This window comes from Anser cygnoides, chromosome 15, assembly GCF_040182565.1.
Source record: "Anser cygnoides isolate HZ-2024a breed goose chromosome 15, Taihu_goose_T2T_genome, whole genome shotgun sequence".
In the NCBI taxonomy this organism is placed as follows: Eukaryota; Metazoa; Chordata; class Aves; order Anseriformes; family Anatidae; genus Anser; species Anser cygnoides.
In genome coordinates this window covers 11,793,604-11,818,363 of record NC_089887.1, presented here as the reverse complement: position 1 = coordinate 11,818,363, position 24,760 = coordinate 11,793,604, and the positions used below count along the sequence as shown (strand labels likewise).

At 42.4% G+C, this 24,760-nt stretch overlaps 1 protein-coding gene across 8 annotated transcripts in view; it reads left to right on the top strand.

The window, feature by feature from the left end:
• CREBBP (CREB binding protein) overlaps positions 1-24,760 on the top strand; it is a 95,188-nt gene that overhangs the window by 30,519 nt on the left and 39,909 nt on the right. For all 8 annotated transcript variants that reach the window (XM_066977614.1, XM_066977612.1, XM_066977613.1 and 5 more), the window contains 7 exons: positions 5,021-5,197; positions 13,835-14,084; positions 14,634-14,747; positions 22,130-22,372; positions 22,994-23,093; positions 23,554-23,700; positions 24,159-24,276. In XM_066977614.1, the coding sequence (XP_066833715.1) occupies positions 5,021-5,197; positions 13,835-14,084; positions 14,634-14,747; positions 22,130-22,372; positions 22,994-23,093; positions 23,554-23,700; positions 24,159-24,276 (1,149 nt within the window). The remainder of the gene's footprint in view (positions 1-5,020; positions 5,198-13,834; positions 14,085-14,633; positions 14,748-22,129; positions 22,373-22,993; positions 23,094-23,553; positions 23,701-24,158; positions 24,277-24,760) is intronic.

Sequence of the window (24,760 nt, the reverse complement as noted above, 5' to 3'; positions counted from 1 at the left end):
CTTGATGTATAATATCTGTGAAACTCTAGGAACTGGAGGAAATTAAATTGCTGTTCTGCCCTGAAAATAACTGGAAAGCAAAACAAAGGGAAGTACCTCCTATACCTGCTGCCCAAAGCATTGCAGTGTGAGACATCTCGTCTTGTCCAAGTCAGCTAAACACAGGTTTTTAATTTTTTCAGCTTGAAAGTTTGTAAATTTCTTGGCTTGTGAGAGGAGAGTGAAATGCTCTTATCTTCCTATTCATTTCAGCAATAGATTGCAGTATCTTAGAGAGTTGCCATAGTGATGAAAAAAGGGGAAAGAGAATCTGCTTGTCTTTCTGGGATAGCAGAATTATCAAATGAAATCCATCTTCTACCTTAAAGGAGAGTAGCATTTGACCTGTTTCTGAGAAGAACCGGCTTAGAGCAGAAGTGACTTAGGACAAGCTTTGTTGTGCTCGCTGCTCCTTCAGGCACTTCTAACCCTGACTCGTGGGTTGTGCTGGTGTGCTCCGAATCTGCCCCAGTGCAGTTGCAGGAACGGCGAGCGGAAGGCGTGTAGCTGGCCAGAAAGCCCTGCTTGCTCTGCTTCGTCACGAGCCGCTGCAGTCGTGGCCTCGGAGAACCGAGCGACAAGTGCGAGCTGAAAGAATGCAGGAAGAGGAGTAGACAACAGGAGCTGCTGGAGGTTGGGCTGGGATCCCCGGAGGAAGGTTTCGCGGGGACACGAAAAGGAAGGTTTTCTGAGCGTCTGCCTGCCCCGCCTGCCCCCTCATTTCTCACAGGAAAGAACCTGGGGGCCCGAGAGGGAGCTGCAGCGCTGGGGCGTTCTGACTCTCGTTCGCTTTGGAGCCGCTGGTTTCAGTTTGCGGAATGAATAAGTGCTGTAAAATCTTCACCGTGCCCAAGCATACGATTGCGTTTGCCAGTTGTCTTGGAGATTTCAACCAGTGCTGGTTCAGATCAACTTCTTATGGAAGGTCACCTGATCCAAACGTTCTTATAATTAATTAGGAAATGCCAGCTGATGCCTTATGTGCTTGGGCACATTTTTGGTGGGGCACGCAGAGGGTGTGATCCTGCCTCTCCTCCCACCTCCCCTTGTTGCTGTCCTGACCCGCGCCGCACTGCCGGAGCTCTGCGTGCCGATGCTGTTGAGCACCAAAACTCCTCGGTCTTCCTAGCCAGAGCTGAGGACTTGTCAATAGGTGTGGGTTCGTTAGAGCACCTGTTGTACTGGTTGTGCAGTTAGTCTCGGGAATCCTACTCCTGCTGATAAGCTTAACTGCTCTGAGGCAAAACAGATTTAAAACAAAAATTACAGCTGCTGGGACTACAAGCATCTGTGAGTTTTAGTGAACTCGTCTTGTGTGTGCTCCCTCCTGATCTTTGTCTCCGTCTTTACTTTGTGGGTTGCCACATAAGAGAGAGAAGTCTTTCTACTTCTTGAGATATATTTTTTTCTAGTTGTTTTTTCTAGTTGATGGAAGTTTTTTTTAAAAGTCTTTTGCATTTTGGTTCAGTGGCAGTAATGTACAAAAACGAAGCTAAGTTTAAAGGACGTGTAATGTTTTAGAATGTTATCAAAGTAAGCACTTATTTTTAAAAAAAAAAGTTGTGGTCTGGCGTAACTGTAGCCGTGGGTTCCCTTCCTTGTGGCAGAGAGCGGGTGTAAAGAAATGCAAGTTCTCGGTTGGAAGCTAGTCAGCTTCCAGCTCGAGTTCAGAGAACAGCAATTTCTTAAAATTTTGATCAGGTGTCTGTCACTTAATGATCACCTAGAAAGGGAATTATTATCCTCATCATACGAAGCACTCACTTCGGATGACTTGAAAGGTTGCTTTGTTGCTGTTGTGCTGAGTTCTGAAATGTTTCATAACAAGACCTATTGAAAAGTAAATATTAAAAAACGATGAGGCAAGGATGTGGTGGTGCCTGGTCAGGCTGCTGTTTCTTGGAGCTTTTGGCATAGTCTGAGTGGTTTAGGGTTGTGGCAAGCTTAAAATGACTGTTTTGTTACATCTTTTGAGACTGAAATATTTGTAAAATATTTCATTTTGAAGAAGTTTTTTAAATCCCTTTAAAAATTTGTTAATGTCATGATAATGTAATCAGGTGAATAATACCTTTTCCTTTCTTTCGGAGCAAGAACTGAAATTTGGTGTGAAACTTGCTTAACGTTCCCTTTCCCTTGAAAAGCAAACAACCAAACAAAACCAGAGCAAGCTCTTCCCTCTCTGCAGATTCAGGCGTTTGGATCCCGGCAGAATGTGCGCGGCCGCCTGCAGGCCGGCGGGGCCCGGCAGGGCAGGGGAGCGGTGGGAGCAGGCTTGTCGCCCCGTGGGGGCTCGCCGCTGCGTGGTGGCGGTGGCTGTAGGGCTCGTAGGAAGCTCTGGCACAGCAGTGCTTGCCAGCGTGGGCAATGCATTGATCAGCGCAAAGCAAGCAAACCTGCAAGCATGCTCACAGAAGAATGGGAGGGCCGAGTGCTGCAGGCAGGTGAGGTTTGTGTTTGGGGATGCAGGCGAGGAGCAGCCAGCCCAGCCCGCTCTTGTTCCTGCTCCTGGCCTCAGAGAGGTTTGAGCTCGTCAGCTACTTGCTCGGTCACACGTCTAGTTTCAGAAACTTTCTTCACCCTTCAGAAGGTATCTGGTAGACTGTCACGGTGTGCAGGAATAGCTCTGGATATTGCGTGATCCTTTCTCATACGTTGAAATAGTGGACTAGGAGAAGTGGGTAAGTTTATTAAATACTTCGCTGTTCTTCAGAGAAAGCCTGCCTAAGTCCATGCTGTAATGAATAAATAAGTAAGTTTAAGTGTCTTTGACTGTACTGTGGTGTGTTACCAGCACGGATTGCTTGAGGTTGTGTGGATCTAAAGTTCGGGTTGTACTTCAGGCTGTTTTGACTTACGTCTAGTTTGCAAGTACTGAAAGGAAAATCGTTTATATAGAAAGTGGAAAATACTGTATGGGTTTTTCGCATGTACTGAAGTCAGAATGTTGGCATTTTTTTGGAAACACTGCTTTAGGAATGCTTTCTGTGCAGCATTTTATTCCTGGCTGTACCTCTTTTTTTTGGTGTTTGTGTATGTCATGCTTTGTAGTATTTTCAGTGTAAGAGTTGAGCTAGATATTGCAAAGTCTTTCCCATATGGAAATGCACCATCCAGGGTCTTGAACATTTCAGATGGAAGCTGATCCAGTATTGCAGTTCTCAGGACGTTGTATCTTTTTGGCAGTAGGACCATTTCAGTAAAAACAGCTCCTCAAAAAGAAAAGAAAAAATGCTCTTCTTAAAGGTTTTTTAAGGTACTTGCATTTATACTGCCATTTTCCGTCTGATCCATGCATCTCTTCCAGACTTTGGGATTACAGCACACCTTGTGAGAACACGCTGCACACATTTCTAGGCCTCTCATGAAATAATGGAAAATGTAGGACTTGGCCTGTGCTCGAAACCCCGAGTCTGGTCCCGGGGCGAGCTGTTCGGGCGGCCTCGGGAAGCAGGCCTGGCAGCTGGCCGGCATCCGAGGGCTCGCCTGGGAAGCCAGCAGGGTGCTTTCTTTAGGAACTCCTACAAAAAAAACGCAGAAGTCCAGAAAGTAGAAATTCTTGAAATCTGCGTGGTGTAACAGTACCTGATACCACTCTTCTGAGCTTTTGATCCTGTTAAGCAATTGGGGTTTTTTGGTCATGTAGGCTATTGGTATTACTCAACTCTGCTCTGGGGCGCAGCAAATAAATGATAACCTCTTACACTGCAAAGTAACAGCTCTTTTAAAATGAGTGGGTGTAGGACCAGATCCTTCTGTAAGGATAAAACATTTTGTGTGGTGGAAACATGCCTGGATCTGGTGGCGGTGGCTCTGCAGCTGAAGGGAGCCGGGAGCCGCCGGGCCAGCACTCTGAGACGCGGGGCAAAGTGCACGGCCGAGCCTGGCGGTGTGTGCTGGACTCTGCCCCGGCGTGGCAGACAGCTCCTACCCCGCTCCTTCAGCAGGGAAAAAGCTGCCGCGTGCCTGGGAACGGTCCCCCCGCGAATTCCTGCTGGGAACGGCAGCGAAACCAGCGGGGCGGTAGGCGGCTGGGGTGTTGTGCAAGGGAGCGCTGCAGAGGTCAAAGGGAGGGGAAAATAGGATTTAATATTTCACACAAAAGCTCGCTCAGTGCTTCAATTTATATTCTGACGGGTGATAAAGTCATCTAGAATTCCGCCCAGTGTGGGGGAAAAGAGCACAAACATGATTATCCATTCTACTTTTCTGTGTTGCCTTCGTTTGAGGGATGGGGGTTTCATAGTCTTAGCCATCCTCTTTGACAGAAGTAAATTCCCGTTAATATGTCTTTTCGGGGCCTTTTGTCCACTGTAATATTAACTGGCTCAACTAATAGAGATTTCACCACTTCTCTTGTGAGGCTGTTCTTCAGGCAGAATGGCTCTTTGGGATGGACGGTGTTCTTACTAATTCAGCGGGGATTCGTTATTTCTGCTCTCTGTTCTTAAGGAGTTTGGGGGTGTAATTTGTCAAGGATGTTGGCTTTAGATGGATGTCATTTTGTTCAGACATTTTTCCTTAAGTACCAAAACAAGCAGATAAGCGTTTGCTCTCTGTTTCCCTTTCCTTCCCATCTGGTCTATGCACAAAGTCATACTTTGTGCACAGAACACGCAAAATGCATTTGAGGCTTGTGTGGTTTTCAGAAGTTTTTACAGAATTGGAAAAGTAATTTTTTTCTTGATGCAGATTAGGAAGGATAATCTTATTTTCTACTTTGCATTTGCACAGTGATGTTAAAGTTAAATTGCAAGACTTCGGATACACACGGGAGCTGCGTAAAGCCTAATATTAACATTTTTTTATGATTTGATTAAGGTTGTGAAATTGAGAATCTAATATGGAACAACTTAAACAGGAATTTGGGCTCTGTGAATGCAAAGATGGATATTTTACATGGTTTTTTTGTTTGTTTTGTTGGTTTTTTTAGTGTCCCTTTAGACTCCATAAAGTTATAATTTCATTCATTCTTTTCCAGATGGGAATGACAGGTAACACTAGTCCCTTTGGGCAACCTTTCAGTCAAACTGGAGGGCAGCAGATGGGAGCTACAGGAGTGAATCCTCAGTTACCAACCAAGCCAGGCATGGCAAATAGTTTGTCTGCCTTCCCTGCTGACATCAAGAGTACCCCGGTCACCAGTGTGCCCAATATGGTGAGTTGTATCTTACTGTTTCCTTGGGTGATTGTATATTGATCCTGCATTCTGAATTCTTGGGTTGAATGGCTTTTGCAGCATTACTGGACTTCTGCATGATTATTTAAATGTCAGAGATGCCCCAGAGTTCTTCACTACTGCTCTGTGGAGCATGTGGGAAGTTTGTGTGCATTTTTATACAGGAATTTAACTTCCAAAGCAAGCAATATGTTTTGTTATAAGATTGCATTACATCCTTTCATTTTGTCTGGGACATTTAGTTCCAAACCAGATGAAGATGTTTTCTCTGCAAGTGCTGCTTGTAAGTTTAAATGCCTAAATCAATTAGAATTTGTGTTGGATACACCATAAACTTCCATGAAAGCTAAATAGTGCCTTTCATATCCTTTGAATCTAATATAGTAAGCACACCACATGCTTTTCAGTTGATATTGTGCATAACTTGCAGCTCGCAAGCTTATGAGGATATTCTTATTAGGATATCTTGCCCAAGTTTGTAGTATTCTGTTTACTAGTTTTCTTTATAAAACGAAATGAAATATTCCCATTTGTCTCAGTATGTCTGTGTATTAATCAAACCGCTTGTGTCGTTTCTATGGGAACTCCAGCTTGTTGCATTTTATATTCTTATACATGATAGCAGTTACTATAGAAACTTGTAAAACCTTCCATAAGATGCAAATTGCTTATTTTTTAATTTAACTTGAAAACCAGCTAGTTTTTGGCACAAGCTATGCTTGTTCTTCTATCAGTGAGTTTGCTACCTGCCTATAGTTAAAAAGGCTATTTAGGAGAAGGAATGGGATGTGATAAACTTCCTCTTTTTTTCCTGATTTTTAGGGAAGCACTTCCTAATTTTCCTTTAGTTGCACTGTGAAATCTTTGTCTAACATCATCTGTAATTTACTGCTAGCAATTATGGAAAGGAGCTGGCAACTAGAATGGAAACCGTGTTCAGAATACCACTTGCGCTCATGCAGAATGTTTGTAGAAGACAAATTGCTGCATGACTCTTCTAATTTTATTTTAAAAATATTTTAAGTTTGGTTCAGGTGTAAAGCAAATGAATTATCTCACAATTCTGCAGAGAAGCTGAAGATCTGCCCAAAGTACTGTATTTATCTTAGTGATTGGATGATGCTGAAGCTTAATTTTATTCTCATTTAAATGTCTGTTTTTGGGAAGCATAACTCTGAATGTACTCGCTTATTAGTACAGGATGTAGTGGCAGATAGGTGAAATAAAAAAAGGCAGGAGCCACGGGACAAAAAAAAAAAAAGAAACCTTGTTTCCTCTCTCCCTCCTTGTCCAAAAGGCAAAATCCAGGAAACTTACTTGTCTGGTATTATCAATTGCAGTTTCTTTAAAATGCCAAAAATGAGAGTTGTCTTTTGGGAGGACAATCAAAACCATCTTCCTTTGTGTCTCAGGTGTCAAAACCTTCATATATCCAGTATATCTTTTTTCTCCCTCCAGCCAGTAATAACTGTTTGGGCTGATAGACATGCGTACTGTAGAGCTAAAAAGTCGGCCCTGCCGTCAGGCCACAACATTATGGATCTTGCAGTGGTCAGTTTGTTCCTCGTGGGGGTAAAACTTCCGTCTTTAAAAACCAAAGTTTCCATCTAAACATTTTTATTATAAAGCCAAGAATTTAAAAGGAAATGTCAGACTTGTTAAATTTCAACCTTTACTTGGCTGCGTAAGGCAGTGTAATTATTGTAGTAGTACACACATGGCCATATGCTATTTCATCCACAGGGGCACTGCTTTATTCAGTGTACGATGTGAGCGATGCCCTCTGAAAGGGCGCGTAGTCAACATTCGCTTCTGGTTTTGCTGCTCAGAGCGTAGCTGTGGGCCTTGTTTGCTGTTCGCAGTAATATATTTCACTCAGCAAGTGTTTTCTGTGGCAGTCTTCACTGAAGCGTGCGCATACTTGGATGAGTTAACTTTCACAGCACCTCTGCGAAGATGGTTTCCCCATTTTAACCAGGAGGCTGAGGCACGGGGTGAGGCTGGACGAACCTGCTGACTCCAGACTGGAGGTTTCCTGGCTTGCTGAAACGTTCTTCATTTCATGAGTAAAGGCATACGTAAGGATAAAGGGGGTGTTCGTGTCAGATGTTTGCTTGTAGCTCATGGAAGCGACGTCTCTGTCTCACGTTGGACAACTAAAATAGGACCCGAGTGGCACTTGAGAAGTTGGTTGTGGCGGAGGCAGCTCCGTAGCGCAGAGGCGAAGTGTTTAACTATTGCACTGGGCCTTCTTGCTGCAATCCCTTCGCCGTTAGCTGTGTCACGTCAAACTACAGTAACGCTTCAGGGTCCTGGAGGCAGTGGTTGGATTTAACGCATCTGGTCTTGTGACGGCCTGCTGGGGAAGGGCCCGTGATGCCTCCCGAAGGAGGCCGCAGCAGGCATACGCCTTGCGTTAGCGTCCCTCTGGAGCGAGGCAGTGGAGGATCAGTTTGGCCTGCAGCTACCACAACAGAAGGACCAGCTGCTGCTTAAAAGGACCACCAGCTTTTTTTGTGAGGTCGTTGGAACCACATTATCTCGCTAACCAGCCCTCTGTGGGGTCCTTATCTTAAACAGCACCCAGGATGTGTCTGTGTGAGACACAAGCCCATGTGAATTAAAAGATTGGTTATATATGGCCTGCCTGAGGCAGGAAATCAGATTCCAGCAGACAAATCAATCAAATACTTTGATTGCCACTAAGCATATGTAAATAAGAGAAGAGGGAAGAACAAGTGGTGAGGCTGATGTCCTAAAACCTCTTGAAAGGTTCTGAAAAAGAGAGGCATTTTTGAGGTCCTGAAAAGAGAGGCATTTTTGAAATACTCCTTTTCAATCTGTTGCCTTTCTCCATAAGCTTGTGTGTATACCGCAAAAGTAAAAATGGAAAATGGAAGATGAGGATGTATGTTAACCCACATTGTTCTGAGCATCATTATGGTGTTTGTGTGGCACCCACATCCCAAACCTGAACTAGCCTTCTGGTGGTGGCAGCCGGAACAAACGGGAGGGGATTTTCTTGCCCATACTCAGGCTACAGCTCTGCTAAGAACAGCTCCCTCTCCCTGCCCCTCCGGCCCCCCAAGTGCTGTGGTTCTCGGAAGCATCAGCTCAGAGCATCTTCCAGCCTTTATTCCAAGCCTGACCTTACGCGAGGCCCCGAGAAGCACATTTGGTTTAATCTCTTTAATTAGGAAAGAAGTAACAGACCTTATGGTATTAAAAGGTCAGCTTTAAGGTATTAATGTGCAGTGCCAGCAGAATGGATTGGGGTTTTTGCTTGTTTTTTGTTTTAATTGTGGATCCAAACAGTGAATCCAGGGATCCTGGAACTGTGTCAGTTTTTCTTACGGGCTGATTGCCTGGGCTTTCTGTAGTGGATTGATGGCCTATTTTAAAAAAAAAACATACAGTGCTACTTCATAAGGGACCAAAAAAATTCGTTTTTTAGAATGGCTCCTGATGCAGAAGTTGAAAAACTCTCATTTGTGACCTGTAGTTTTGTGGCAAATTCTAACTTTCAGAAATGTCTCAGAATAGGCAGCTGTAATTCTGGTTTTGTATGGCTGCTGGAGAACACAGTCAGTCTTCTTACAGCATGGGCAGCTTGAAGGCCTGAGTAGATGTCTCATTTCCAAAAAAAAATGATGTTGTTTCTGATTCCTTGGAGGTTTTGATGAAACACTTTGTGAGATTCAGTGTGAGTGAAGCTGTATGCAGGACTGGCCATACTCGGCCGCAGTGAGATCACTCAGACTTCTTAGAATGAAGACTTCGTAGAAATGAGCCACGCTCTGCACCTTGGCATTCAGCACAGCGGGGAAAGGAGCCGTCAGCCTCCTGCTTTTGGGGTGCGGTGGCTCCGGGATGTGCTGTCAGTGAGGGGAGCCCCGTCAGCCTTTCCCATCAAATTTGCTGAAGCCTTGCGGTGTCTGCGGTGCAGTGCATTCAGATGGTGGTGATGGATGGTTTCTTCGTGGACATCACCGGGAAATCTGGTATTTATTTCGAGATGGGTTAGGAGTGCAGTGTATGAAGTTCGTCTGGTTGTGCCTTACAGACGCCAACTTGGTTTCACAATTACCCATCTGACCAGCAGATGGAGTTGAGAGAATATTACTTTTTAAAAGGTAACAAAATCAGTTCTCTTTGGTTCTCTCTACTTAGAACTGGAGCAGCTCATCTTCTGTTGCATTTTTTTCAAATCTCTGCATGCCTTGAGTTTTGAGGTGTGTTCCTGCTTGTTTCTCCTTTTTGTGTCCTTTGGATTTCTTTATTAATGAATTTGATCAGAATAGGAAAACAAGGGTCTTCAGCTAAGAGTAGGGGATGAGGGTGTAGTAAGGGTGCCTTGCTGTGGGCGTCCTAAAGAGAGGAAGAAAGTTTTCAACTCTGAAGCCAGATATAATTAGCATGAGTAGAACTATGGCTACTTAAAATAGACAACTCTTATTCTAGGGACTAGAAATAAAAGGTTTTCTGAAAAATCTCTCCTCTGTTGTGTACTTGCAGCACGGAAGGCTTCCTCTCGTAACCTCTCAGCGATTTTCCTCTCTTGCAGCAAACACGAGCAGCCTCCTCCCCTGCTGCAGGGCTGTCTGTGGCTCTGTCACCCCCATGCGTGCTGCCATCGCTCCCAGCAGCAGTCTCTGGTGAGCTCCCTTTCCCCGTGCCTGCCCGGCCCTGCTCCCTGAAAGCTGCTCTTTCCAGCATGCTCACTCGTCTTTTGCTCAGGGATTTCCCACCGGATCTGAGGTGGAGCCGCAGCCTAGCAAAGAGCTGCAAAAATCTCCTGAGCACATTGCTGCTGGCTCTCCTAAAGGCACAGGTCCTAATGACCAGGAAACAAATCTGACAGGTAGTGTCTGGTGCCAGAGAAACTGTGTTACTGTGCCGGGAGCAGAGCCCCGTCTCTGTTCAGTCTTGGGGCAGGAGTTCATCCTGGGAACACGTGCCGCTTTGAATGGCGGGACCTTGTCGTTCGTCGTTTTTGCGCCGTCTGTAGGTACGGTGCCAGGATGATGAAGGCAGCAGAAGAGGAAGATCTGCTCTTTCGCCAGCACCCTGGCTCGTGTTCCTCTCTCCTTCCCCCACGTGTGCATGTGTGTGGTGGGAATATCCAGCGCCACTTCTGCTCTCTGCCACCAGCTGAGGTGAAGTACCCCATAGCTAGCACTTCCAGGGTAGCTTTCCTCCACTTACAAACTTCTCATTTGTCTGTTATCCACGGACTTCCTATTTGGGGTTTTTAATATTGATCATTCCTCAGTCTGTTCTATCACCCAGTAAATCCTGTATAAATCTCTCCTAATGCTTTGTTCATTTCAATACCTGTCTGCAAGAGCAGAACTCTGCAGATTGCTGTATCTAGTTTTGTTCCTTTTTTGTTGCTTTGAAGCATTTCTTTGTGTGTTTCTTGCCATTTGCTGGTCCTTCAAATCCAAAAGCTTATAAATACAAGGAGATAAAACTCCAGAAGTGAATCCTTAAGAAAGGCACAGATCCAGCCTTGATTCCCAGCACAGTCAACTGCATAATATGGAGGCATTTGGTGGCTTTAGAAGCGAGCTCTCTTACACTCAGATGTAAGAAGTGTAAACTGGCTGTGTTACTTTCAAAATGAAGCTCTGGTGGTCACTGGCTAATGCCTGGGTTCATGAAGTGACTGCACGGAGAAACGTGCTGGTCTTTGATACCATCAGAAAGCTGTTCCGGCTTTGTGACAGAAGAGTGCTTTCTGGGTTGTTCGGAGCTTATTAGAACCAGCTTATTAGCTGGTTCGGTGCTTATTAGAGCCTTCCTGTGATTGCTGCTTGCAGGAAGGGCCCCTTCAGTCTTCGTGTAAACATGCAGGGTGTATGACTGGAGTTGGTCACACTGCAAACGTTTAATTCAGATAGAAGAGACATTCCTAGTTAGAAGTGTCCTTCAGGACTCAGTCTGTGTATATCCACGTTATGCCCACTGTCCCTCTCTGATAGGGACCCTCAGGATCATCCCTTGTCTGGGAGTGAAGGGGGCCGAAGAGGTTTGGGTGTGCTTTGCCTTGTGTGCTCATGCATGAGCCAGAGGTGCGATGCCACCTTGCTGTCTGTGGATACTGCCTGTGAGAGCTGGTGCTTGTAAAGTCATAGTTGAGAGACTGGATGTGTCCACAGTGTAAATGCACGTGTGGATGACATGTACCAAAGCCTGTGTTGCTAATAGTAAATAACCTCCCTTTCTTAGTCCTAAATGTCAGCAGACTGAGATATAGAATCACTGAATTTGGAAAAGACCTTCAAGATCATTTGGTCCAGCCATCACCTGGTGCAGCCTGCCTTCTGGTTAGGGCAATGAAAGGTCTACAAAGCAAACGTCTGTATCAGAATAGCAATCCCCCATGGCAGTCACTCCTTAATCATCTCACTCAGGTCCCATGTTGACTAGAAACCTGTCTTACAGAAGTAACAGACATTTTGTAATGCAGTATTTAGCCTGATACAGTGATTCCAGGAGGTAGTTTTCTGATAACATCAGGAAGAAGGGAAAAAAATGGGAGTTAGCAGTAGTTGTGGAAGAGGAAGTGTACTTTAAAGATGTAAACTATATGGAAGTGTGACTGACAGACACTGGCTTTGTATGAGGCTGTTTACCTGTTGAGGCATTGCCAGTACTACTGTAATTGGTGTCTTTTTTTCTAAGAAAAGGTAGTAGATAGCGTTTTATCTTAAGAGATGACGTTGAACGCCTTTATATAAGCACATCAAAGCGTGGAGGGTTACTGGTCATCTCCGTGAAGCTGCAAGGGAACTTTGCGTCCTTCCGGGTCCATGAATGCAGGATGCTTGTGCACCTGCGCTACCCACGAGTTTCTGCTCCTTAGAGCAGGGGCAGGGCAAAGCTGTCTTGCTGAATGAATGTATAGCTTCCGTAAGTTTAAATGGCATTAATCATTGCTTCACACAATAGAAGGGTTGTACTACTCTGTTTCTAGAAATCTGGTTAATGAAGCCTTCATCTGTCAAAGTTTGTGGCAGACTTCTAGTCACTGATGTGTTTAATTTGTAGTGGAGCCCAGCAAGAGAAACAAAACAGTCTTTATTCCTCGTATATCTGACTATCGAAGCACTTACTGTAACTGCGGGAGCAGAAGCGCCTGAATTTCCTGCTTCATCAAGAAAGTTGTTAGTCACTCACGTGAGACAATACGAAGCCTCCTGCTTGTTTTGCAGTGGAAGGATTTCTGTGTATGACAGGAGCTGGGCAGCCTGGGGGTGACCTCAGTGCACTGACACATCTCCCCTTTCACACTGCTCCTGCAGACCACCGCTCTTAAAAGACAAGAGGGAAGAGACCAGCTTTCTCAAGCAGCCAAGTCTGGAAAGTGAGGTGGTGGAAAGATCATTGTGTTTGCAGGTTCGGATTTAACAGGGTTGAAATAGTGACTACCATAAACCTCAAGAGCTTTGGCAATATGCTGAGTTCTTTGTTTGGTTATGCCTACCTGCAGACATTCTCTTCTTGATCAAGACTGCTTGTCCTTCTATGTTCAAGAAACCCCTTTGGGTCAGGGCATTGTATCTGTGCTGATAAAGCTGCAGTCACGTCTGCTAACTGGTAGAGTAGTAACAAAAGTAGAATTTTGGCTAGGGCAACGATTCTTTGACTGGAATGAAAACATCACAACCAGCAAGATTTTCTTTGGCATGGTCTCTCTATTTTTCTGCAGATTGGCTAAACTAATTGTTTCCTATTCATGACCTATGAATTGTTTCAGCAAAACCTGTCTGCTCTCACGGATTTGTTCACAGCAGAAATGGAAGACTTAAAAATTACAGCTGCATGCCCTAGGAGCATAACTGGATGCTTTTTCATAGCCCTCTTTTCTTTTAATGCTTGTCATCTTGCAAGCTCTAGACAAACAGACGCAGTGATTCCTTTTTGTTTCAGACTTAACTATAATCATCATCAGTGGCAGTCCCCGTCTCCTCCATCAAGCACCGGGCATGGTGTTCTGTATGCGACTTGTGTGCATTGCTCTACAGAAGAAATGCCAGCTCATTAAAGCCTCGTGTGCCGTGGCAAAGCTGAGGGCAAAGCTTGCTGCTGGAGTAATGAGAACATGTGTCTGGGAATCTTGCTTTGACCTAAGAAAATGAGTTTTGTTGCTGTTATGTGCTCCGTTTTGCCGGTTTTGGTATTTTCTGGGGAGTCCTAGTGGAAAAACTTTTCTCAAAGGTCAAAAGTAGAGTGGGCTACTAATGGTGTATTCTGTCACTTAAGGTTGATTTTTTTAAAATGCAGTAAGCAGGCTTTGGTCAGGGGTTCTCTAGATGGCCCTGAAGTATTTCCTGTTACCTGAAGTATTTCCCTGCATAATAAACAGAAGATTCTGGTTGGCTTTTTGATTAAAATACTGGTTGTAAATGTCTTAACAGAGGAATCTCTTAATACGATGTTCAGAGATTAGAATACAAAATGTTTGAGAATGCTGCAGAGTGCTATAATGATCCTTGTAGCCTGTAATATGGGAATGCTTGGTGAATTGTCTTGCGATGACAGAACTACTGTACAAGATTAAGATCAAAATTTAGATTTGTAGGCGTGATGCTAAACTAACTTTCTTCTTAGTCCCAGATGCAAACTCAAGTACAGCAAGTGGGGATTGTACCAACGCAGGCAATGGCAACTGGACCAACAGCAGATCCGGAGAAGCGCAAACTGATCCAGCAGCAATTGGTTTTGCTGCTTCATGCTCACAAATGTCAGAGGCGTGAGCAAGCAAACGGGGAGGTGCGAGCCTGTGCTCTCCCACACTGTCGAACCATGAAGAATGTCCTCAACCACATGACACACTGTCAAGCTGGGAAGGCCTGTCAAGGTGAGAGCATGTCGCTGCAGCTACTCTTGCAAATGAGCTGTATGCCACTTCTTGGGTATTTGTCAGCAGTGTTTCCCTTTTGTCCAAAAGACCACAGTACTCAGCACAAATGAGTGGAATAGCTAGCTCTTTAATTAAACAGCAGCTCCCTTTTCACTACCTTCACCCTGGTTCCCATTCCTGATCTCTTTGCATTTTTCTGTGTAGAAAACAGAATGCAGTATTTTCATGTTAGAAATAGGCTACTACCAACAGTAGCCTCGAAAGACTCTTTAATCTCCTTTGTATAAAGAAGATCTAATATCCACCTTGCGTTTGCCAGTAACTCAGTCATGTAGAATTTCTTAAATTTTAGTACTATTTTCTGTACTTACTATGGTGTTGTCGGTGAGTCCCAAAAATGTTTAATTGCAGTTAGTTGTGTTTAATTACATATACATCATTGCTTGTAGTGGAGAGAATAGAATGGCTCTTAAGAATGAAAAGAGTTTATTTAAAATGAGTTAGCTAAGAAAGTGACCTCAGTCTTGTTGCTTTTCCTTGTCGTAGTTGCTCATTGTGCTTCTTCGAGACAAATCATATCCCACTGGAAGAATTGTACTCGGCACGACTGTCCTGTGTGCCTTCCTTTGAAAAACGCCAGTGACAAGAGAAACCAACAGCGTAAGTAGCTGTTTTACTGCTGTCACAATGGAATTATACTGTTCAAATGAAGCTAATCACATGTACGGTGTAAGAATAAACCTTGACAATCTCAACAAACTTAACAGCTGTTTGCTAACCTCATATAAAGATGAATGGACTAGTGAGTTCTTGCTTCTGATCATGGAATGCAATTATTACTTAAATATACAATACGTGAAATGGGAAAGTCTCAGATCGAGCACACATTTGTTTTTACATGGTGTGGCAACTTCTGCCTGGTATTTTCTGGTGAGGCAGGTCAATAATTGCTGTGGTCTAATTATGATTCCAGTTATAATATAATTTTGGATGTAGGTAGAGTTTTGGGGTAGATTTGTTTCGTGTTTTTTTTTCATGCTGCTAAAATAACTTAAATCAACATGCTAATAATGAAGAATTAAAAATATCTGTAGAAGTGTATTTTTGTGCAGAAAAAGAATGGGTCTGAGCATCTTAATCATTAAGTGTATTTAATGCTGGTACTGACTAGATCTACAAACCATAGTATTTTTGCCCATGCCCCTTTTTTCATAATGGCTGTTGCTGATGTTTGGGGGCAGTCAATTTCTAGTGCATTTTTTCCCTCTTGTTTTGAAACAGAAAACACTGAGCTTAGGTTGGTAGGTTCCTTTGAAATTATGCCAAGATAGAACATTTGACAGCATAGATGCAGCAGTTTTAGAAGTCTAAGTAATGTCGTGCCTAAGTATATTTAAAGAAGGGTTAAGAAGCGGAAAATAGCTGAAGGGCTTGTGCAGCTTCTACATTTGGATAGTATTGGAAGCATTCTGCTAATTTCCATTTAGGCTGAGGCTGCAGTGAGGAAAGCTAATAAACCTTGCAGGGTAGTGAAGAGCCCTTAGGTTGGGTGAGTAAGGCAGAGAGGAGAATAACTGGTAAGACTGTCCAAATTAACTAGTGAAGATGCTATTGTTATAATTTCAGGAGGGTTTTTTCCCTCCAAAAAAAAAAAAAAAATAAAAACAAAGAGCTACTTGGAGGTAGGGATCTTGTTTTCATTTAACCAAATGTCTCCTTCATAACCAAAATATATTTTTGTGTGGTAAAACTAATTTGTTGCAAGTGATTAGTCATGTTTGGCCTTTGAAAAATGTTTTGATAGCTTTGCTTTCTAATATGACATGGTCTGTTTGTGCATAACATCCATACGACACAGTTCTTATCAAAGCACAATAGAATTTTTTTTAATACAAGCTGTAGTAGAAAACTAGCTTGTGCAGTATTTGTTTTTACATCATTCATACAGCTTAGCAAAAGAGAAGGCACTTTAACCAAAAAGAAAGTCCTTAAAAGGTAAATTTGAGATCAAATAGGATGTCTTGTTTTGACTGCAACAGAATTAGAATGGGTAAATGTAGAGTTTGGTGTTCTTGTTGCATGCAGAGGAAAATAAATATGAAATCTCCCTCTCTGTGCAAGTAACCGATAATCCAACAGGAATAACCATGAAAATGTACTGCTTAGTGTGCAAGTCTCATTATTCTGAATGTCTGAGTCATGCATGTGACACCTCCTGGTTTGTTTGAAGGTTAAAGATGAATGCTAAGAGTACTTCTTTAGATGTATTATAAGGTATACCACTTTTTAGGCTTTCAAAGAAGTTTGTTAAATAATTTACATTAATAGATGTGTTTGGAAACACTGCTTGATCAGGTGAAAACTAACCTAAGCTAGGTTAAAGACCTGAAGAAATCTGTCCTCTTAGTAGATGCTGTAATTATTTACTCCTAACTGAGAGGGGTTAGGGGATTCTAGATATGGCAGAATAGGTTGAGAACGTTTGGAAAGGGAAAAAAGAAATAAAGTGTAGTTACACTTGCTACTTTTCAGGCTGTCATTCTTGCAGAGTGAATTATCACGTGGTCATTAAAGTCTTTGAGTCCTCAAATCTTCTTTCCTGTGCTGTTGCCTATTTTACCGTTGGTACTTTGATTCCTGTTGTATCTGTGCCAGGCTTTCAAGCAGCTCCTTTAAAGTGTGCCGATCTTTTAGAAAGTTCTGCAGGTCAGCACTTCTGAAATGCTGGAATACGGTGGCTTGCTTCCACCTTGTCCCTGCAGAGTGGTTCCTGTGCTCTTAATCTGTTCCTGCTTCTCTGGGGATTCCTGCTGAAAACGAGGACTGCTTGCGGTGTGCAGGGTCTTAGAACAGAGCTTGCTCTTTAGAGGCATCTTACTCCACATTTTGGTGTTCAGTTTCTTTGGTGCCACTATTGGTAGTAAGGTGACTTGCTAATAGGATGTGTTGGGACAAGGCCGGAACTGTTTTTCTGTTCCTTATGGCTCTTTATGTATATGCCATGTAGAGCTCTGATTGGGGTAGGATACAGAGAGAAACTGCTCCCCCCCAACTGCATATACCAAAACACGAAGCTTTTCTTTTGAACGCGCTGTCTGCTCCTGTGTTCTGAAGTAACTACTTGAAAATTGGTACTAATGTTTTGGGTTTGGAGGCTTGTTTTTGTTAGGTGCACTTTGTTCCCTCCTGAGCCTACCACAAATTGAGGTATAAACTCTTGTAACTCTTGGCTGTTGATAACATCTGCTAGCATTATAGCTCTATTGTAGCAGTTATTTTTCTGAAAATTTGTCTCATCAGGAACATGCAAGAGCTTCCTAATTCTTTGTCCCTGACCCAGGCAGGTGTGTATTGCACCACCAAGCAGCTACTCACTCTGCTTCCCCTTGCAGCCCTCCCAGTGGTGCTAAGTGTGCTGCACCGCACTCCTGCAAGGCCGACATGCTTCATTCCAGAGTTGGGGGGCTCCAGGGAATCTTTCCATGGTCCCTGTTCAGGTGGGCAAGACTGGAAGGTGGAGCTGTGAACGTGGAGCCAGTCTCCTCTGTGTTTTTCCCTGTAGGAGTTGTTGAAGAAGAAAAAAATACATAAATAGGGTGAAGTCAGGAGAAAGCTCGATCAAGAGAGTAAATCTGAGACAACCAATTTTCATCTGAAAATGTCACTTCTAAGAACACTGGGCCAGAAATTCCAGGATGTATAGACTGAGGGATGAAGGGTAGGAATTGGATATGGGAAGAGGAAACAAGGCTGAGGGAGTAGGTGGTTGAGCATGGACAGAAAAAGAAAGGAGATCTGGACCCAGAACATTTGGGAACTCGCCAGTTGTAGAGAAGGAAGGAGGGCGTTGATGCACGGGGAAGTGTCTGCTCAGGAAGAGTAGGCAGCAACTTGTTTGCTGGAGCCGATTTTCTTTGAAAACTGGAAATTACATCTAGTTTGGTCAAGTCTTACTGTCAGTGACTGCCTGTGAATTCTGCAAACAAAATGTCCTTTTTTTCCCCTGCTCTTCTAGTGCTGGAAATCATACAGAATGGTGACGTACCGGCTATCAGTTATTCCACTGAGCCATATGATAAATAGTTAGACCACAAATTAAAAAGTTCCATTCGTTGACTAATATGATGCTATACTGTGAAGGCTTTTAGTTTAATGCTTACTAAAAAAAAAAAGTTTAAGTGTTGTTGGTGTGGTAAAGTTTGATACTGACACTTCCTACTTTGAAGTTGCTTATGTAGTTATCTACTCCGTTATTTGATCCATGAGGTAGCTTTTTAATCAGACAACCACGTACAGTTACATTTCCTATACCTGCCTAATTTTGGGTGCAGGACAGGCTTGTGCTGAGGTGAGTCAAGGTTACCAGCAGAAGTTTTGCTCTGAACTAGAAGGAATATAACACGGAGAGTGAGGAACTGCAGGACAACAAATTTGGACGCTGCCGAATGAGCTTTAGTTCCGGAATATGGAAGCAAAACAAACACTGTAGAACAAACTTCTCCCATTTATTATTATTTATTAATATTTATTAATGTTGCTTCCAACGAGGTGGTCGAGTTAGAGAAGTGCTGGGCATTCATGGTTATGATGGCAGTTGGAGTCTGTATGTAAAATAGTTGCTATTCACCTGCCTCTATAAAGCATACATGCAGTTACATTAAGTCAGCGTCATCTGCTTTGCACGCTGAAACAGGATCCTATAGATAGTGCTTGATCGTTTCAATTACGTCCTAATGCGTGTACCCAGGAAGGGTCTAATCAGACTGTTCAGGAAGTTCTGAAGCTGCTTAACTTCTGCTTGTTTGAACTTTCTTAAAATATATAAACACATGAGTTTGTAACAGAAGCATATGAAGCTTAATTGTTTTTAAAGGATTTAGAATGCAAACAGTTCTGTACAGACCTGTCTTTGCATGTACGGTTTCTCATATGAACTTATCAATGTCTAAAACATCAGTTAATGAAAAATGACACTAGACATTGCTCCATGTAGTAAGTAGGCTAATTTGATAACTACTGTTTGTTTCAATCCTGTAATTATTTTAATTGACTTGATTTCCTCTGGTATCTGCCATAGAAAGAGGACTGCATTTGCACTTGATCTGTCCAGTATAGAATTTAATACCATCTTCCTCCATTTTCTTGCTGGACAGATTGAGATCTTGTCATGCATTCATATGAAAATAAAACCATGAAAATAGAGAAAACCCCTTCAAATTCCTGATTTTCCTGATTCCTGATTTTGTGAAAAGACTCAGTACAGTCTGTTATTGAGTTACAAAGTAGAGAAAAGCTGACAGCAGACAGAGCCGCTTGTCTCCGCGCTGTGTGTGTACCGCTACTTGTAAGCATCTAGTCTGTAGTAGTAAGTCCTGTAGTAAGATATATCAGATTAAGGTATTGAAGTAACATTTGGCTGTTTACCAACTTTGGGGAGTTTTGCCTGCTTGAGTAGGTATGTGCACACATGTGGAACTCCTTGGAGATCATTGGTCTTTTCAAATTGCCTGGGTGCTGCCTATGCTTACCTCTCACAGCTTGGAGTGATGTCTTGTTGCCAGGGTGGTGGTCTTTTTCTGTGGAGGAGCACAAGGAATGGTGAAACACTTGGCTAACCTCTGTGTGGTGACTAGAAGCCTTTTTCCTGTTCACAAACTCCAGCTTCGTCTGTGGTTGTTCTGCCATATCCACAGAGATTTGCCTTTGATTTACAACCAACACAGAAAGCGTATGTGTTTTTTGTCATAGATCTTCTGGAGAACTATCGTCTTTTCTTTAAAAGCTGAAGTTTTTATTAGCTCCTGAAGCAATTCACAACAGCCTCTGAAACCTTGTGGATTCCAAAGAGCCACAAGTTTTGTGCTATTTAACATTCTTTTAGAGGCTCCCTATTTCTGGGCTTGCACCAGTATAAAGGCATCTTTCTCTTAGATTGCACAAGCCCAGAGGGTATGTGCAAATCCAATAAGACTAAACAATTTTGTGTGTCTTAAGGATTTCAGAAGTAGAGAAATCCTGGAGAGATAGAGTTCATTTTGGTTTCTTTGACAGAAGGCCTTCTGGAAGTATTAAACTGAGCTCCTTCGGGAAGGTTTTTCTGAATAAACAGATCATCCTCTCTGCCTGCGCTGGGTTTCAAGAAGCTGGTCCTGCCAGAAAACAAAAGTAGCTAATGCATGTTAGAGCTAATTAGTTCCTATTTCCCATTGAACAGAGGTCTAGTGATCAATTGACTTGTGATCGATACATTGATAGCGATGGTACATAGTGGCGGAGGGGAGTTACCCCTTCTCTTGCACAGGGTAACTGCAGGGGAAGTGTTCGGTGTCAGGGCCTCGCCAGCACTGGGGAGCCTGCCTGGGAGAGGGATGGAGGGAGGGGGGAAGGCTGGAACCTTCCTCGGGGTTGAAGCTCTCAGGTTTTTGGCCAGGGTAGGTTCTTCGGAGTCCGAGGGTTGTGCTCATGCTGCGTTTTTTCCATCACTTGGGAATTCGCACACTCGCTCTCTTTAATTGAACTTTCCCTTAAAAGAAATAGACATCAGTCAAGTTTCTGTCTGTTTTTAAACTCAGTTGAAAATGATCGGTGAGTTCAAAAGCTAGGTGTGTGTCCACAGAACGTAAGTGTGCCTACTTCCATGGTAGAGCCGGCATTCAAAATGCCATGGAAATACATGGGGGGAAAAAGCTGGGGGTGTCTTCTGTGGGGCTTTTTATTCATAACTATTAGCAGGGGCATCTGGGACAGTTTTTAGAGTTCTTCAACAGATGAGATGGAATTGAATTCACATCCATGGAGGGAAAAGTCTGGACTCTGATGTCTGTGGGGTTCGTTTTATTTGTATTTTCTCTCTCGGATAGAAGCTGAAAGCATGTGCATTTCTTTCAGTCATTCTCTCGGTTTCCATAGTGGTAAGGATTTAAGAAAGTCTTCAATGCTGTTAATGTCTCAGAAGGCCTGTATTCCCATTTTTTTCTAACTTTGTGCCTCTCAATTTTTTTTCTAAAAGTGTTATTGTTACTATATTAAAAGCTATCATCGTTGCTATAGTTAGGTCACAAATCTGTAGCGCACATTACATGTTTAATAATTTGGGGGGGGGGGGGGGGGATGTGAAGTATTACTTTTACCAGAGCCTCAGTTAGCAGAGTGCAGTGTCTCCATAGTGAAGGATATGCTCTGTGTGTCATTTGCTGTGGAACATGTTATTACTTGGAGTGGCAGCTAAAATGAGGACTGGAATACAGATTTTTATTCAATTCTGTTTTAGTAAAAACTACTTTTCCCTACAGTTTCCATTTCCTGTCTAAGATAGAAATGACTGTTCCATACATCTGTGTGGTGAGAGTGGTCACGTGGTCATGGTGGTCATGTAGGTTAATGAGTACCTAAATATCATTAACTAAATTGTTTACCAAAGCCTGCAGCAGACTCATCCCCTTTCTGACTTTCCAGATTGTTTCAGATTCTGTATGTACAGAAGCCTATCGGGGCTCTTCATCTCTCTCACTTGGGTTTTAGGCTAACTTCTTTGGCCTTCAGGGGATTCATTTAGCAACTATTCAGAATAAAAATTCCTACCAACAGAGTTTCAATATTACCTTTGTGTCCAAGGACACAGTATTTGTGCTGATCCTGAATTCAGGATCTTTGTTCTGGATGGAGCCAAATATTTTGACCTAAAATGGGATTGGTGGGAAGGAAAGAAGTAGAGGAATTGATCTTTTTTTCCTAGTAGACTGTTCCAAGTAGACTGTTTAACCTTATATTGGAGCCTGTACTTTATGTATATTGTGGTAATTATGGGCTTATCTGCCTAAAATTTACAGCACTTCTTTGGACTGTATGTATTAGTTGCTGTTGTGGTTTCTGTCCTGTAGAATAAAAGACTGAGTTTTGCACTTGGCATCTCAGGTGTCGTTCAGTCCTTTGGCACAAAAATACATACCGTATAACTACACGCATGTTCTGTTGATTCTTGGGATGATATTTTTGATTGTCCTCATAGATTTTCAATTTTCTATTATCCTTTCTTTTTATAGCCCTTTTAGGGTCTCCAGCTGGTGGAATGCAGAATTCCATTGGTTCTGTTGGAACAGGCCAGCAGAATAATCCATCGCTAAGTAATCCTAATCCGATTGACCCCAGCTCCATGCAACGAGCCTACGCTGCTCTTGGACTCCCATATGGCAACCAGCCCCAAACACAGTTGCAGCCCCAGGTACAAGGCCAACAAGCAGCACAGCCTCAGGCTCACCAGCAAATGAGGACCATTAATGCTTTGGGTAAGTGGAAAATATACCAAGAAAGTAAGGTGTTTAAATAAACCAAACTATGGATTTTTTAGGACAAACAGTATTAGACTAGTGGCTTTCTGTTCGTGTTGATTAATAACTTAAAATGAAACTGTATGTACACTACTGTTCTTTTACACCTGAATATTAGAAAGCTTTGTATATATTTCTTCGGCCAAATGGTAGTAGTTTTAGTTCCTTCTAAAATACAGTCCATAACTTCTCGTTTTTCTAAGGTGATTAAATAGAATTCCGTGAGGATTTTTGTTTGTTTAACAAGTACTTCACCTGTTCTAGCAGACTATTCTGTCTCAAATGCTAGTTTATTTCAGGAACTTAATCGTTATTATCTTTTTACCTTATAGTGCTAGTAGCAAGAGTTTGTGAACTTTAAGTTTTCATAGATTAATTTTTTCTAGGAAAAAATGTTTATACTAAAATTAGCTTATGAAGTAGCGATGTATATATGCACCATAGTAGATACTATTATAAAAGTGCATATCTGATACAAGGTTTCTTTTCTTAATGAACTGTGTCCATAAAGTGTAGTTTTGTGTTTTTATTGTCAAAATTGTGAACTGGGTACCAATGATGTTTAATTTTGTCCTAAAGGAGCCAACCAGATGAACCTTCCCACAGGAGGAATAACAACAGACCAGCAAGCTAGTCTAATTTCTGAAACTGCTCTTCCAACATCCCTTGGGACAAATAAGTAATGCACACATTTTCATTCTTGCTCATTTAAACATCTATTTACATGCTTTATGAATGTAAATAAAGAGAATACTTTAAAAACTAATTGTATTGCTGCTTGAAATGATCAGTTCCATCTTCAGCTACATTCTTATTCACTGTTTCAATTCTACAGCTACCACTTTGTCCCCCAAGAGATTTCCAGAATATTTAGTGGTTTTAAAGGAATTCCCAAAGGAAGAGTATTTTGTATTTTTAAATGCAGAAATACCTTAACAATTGTGATTATTTATCTTGTCTCCTGAGCTTTGCTGCTGCATGCTCTGTAACTTGTTGATATCAGAATTTCATTTACAGAATGTTTGATGCAATACCTAGAATTGACTAAAATAATAACTTAAAAACTACTTCAGGCATCAAACATACCACCAGACTTTGCATTCTTATACTCTAACAGTCCGTTTTCTTTTTTGCTTTAGCCCACTAATGAATGATGGCACAAATTCTGGCAATGTTGGAAACCTCAGCTCAATGCCAACGGCTGCACCTCCTTCTAGTACCGGGGTAAGGAAAGCATGGCATGAACATGTCACTCAGGACCTGCGCAATCATTTAGTGCATAAACTGTAAGTATTCACCAAGACCGCATTTTTTCCTGAATGTTTTTAAAGAATTTCAATATTGTAGTTCTATTATCAAGCTGAAAAATTGTTGAGGAGGAGGTTATCAGTAGTGGTTCTCTTGACGCTGTTCTATTGAGAATGAGCCACTGTCTTTAACCCTCTTCTTCAGTTCATTCCTCTTGCTCATTAAGGGGTGAGGTAGGCAGTTCATATGGCTAGTAAACTTGTTCTGCTGTACTAAACAGGGGTATTTAGATTCTAGACAGTCAAACCTCACATTCTCTCACCACTAAATTAGCTTTAATCTTGTGGGGAGTAGTACATTATAGATTTTCTTAAACAATTTTGATAAACATTTACATCTGTGCAAAGGAATGTGCAGAGTGAAGATTATAAAGCTGCATAGTATTATTAATTTTTCTCTGAATAACTTCTCGTTTATTCTTTCTCATCTACTGTAGTGTCCAAGCCATCTTCCCCACTCCTGATCCAGCAGCACTGAAGGATCGCCGCATGGAGAACTTGGTGGCTTATGCGAGGAAAGTCGAAGGAGATATGTATGAATCTGCTAACAGTAGGGTATGTTGATTCAGTCTGGGTATTCAGCATATGTTCAAGAGCTGTAGTATCGCAAGTCTAATAAGCATAATGAAAACCAGTCATGGAGAATAATTTCACTTTTCTATTGCTGAAGAAAGTCATGCTATCTTCTGTTACAGCATTTGTGTAGTCCCATACTCTCTGGTTAACATCACTCTGAACTAATCTGTCTCCTTCATGTCTGTGAAAACAAGACAACATAGTCCTAGCCCTGTTTGCATTCACTCCCGAAAGTCTGATTGACGTGCATTAGACTTTAGAGTTCTTGATGTTTCCCTTACTGACTTTCTCCTTTATGGAAGTCTGCGTAGGTGGTAGTTTTAATGCCTCTTTACCATTGGAGGTTTTGTCTAGGACTCAGTCCTGTTAAACTGCTTACCTCTTACCTGCAGTGTTGGAATAATTTCTCTGCTACTCAGCAGCATTGAGAGTGATTTGGCTAAGACAAATAACAGTTTCAAGT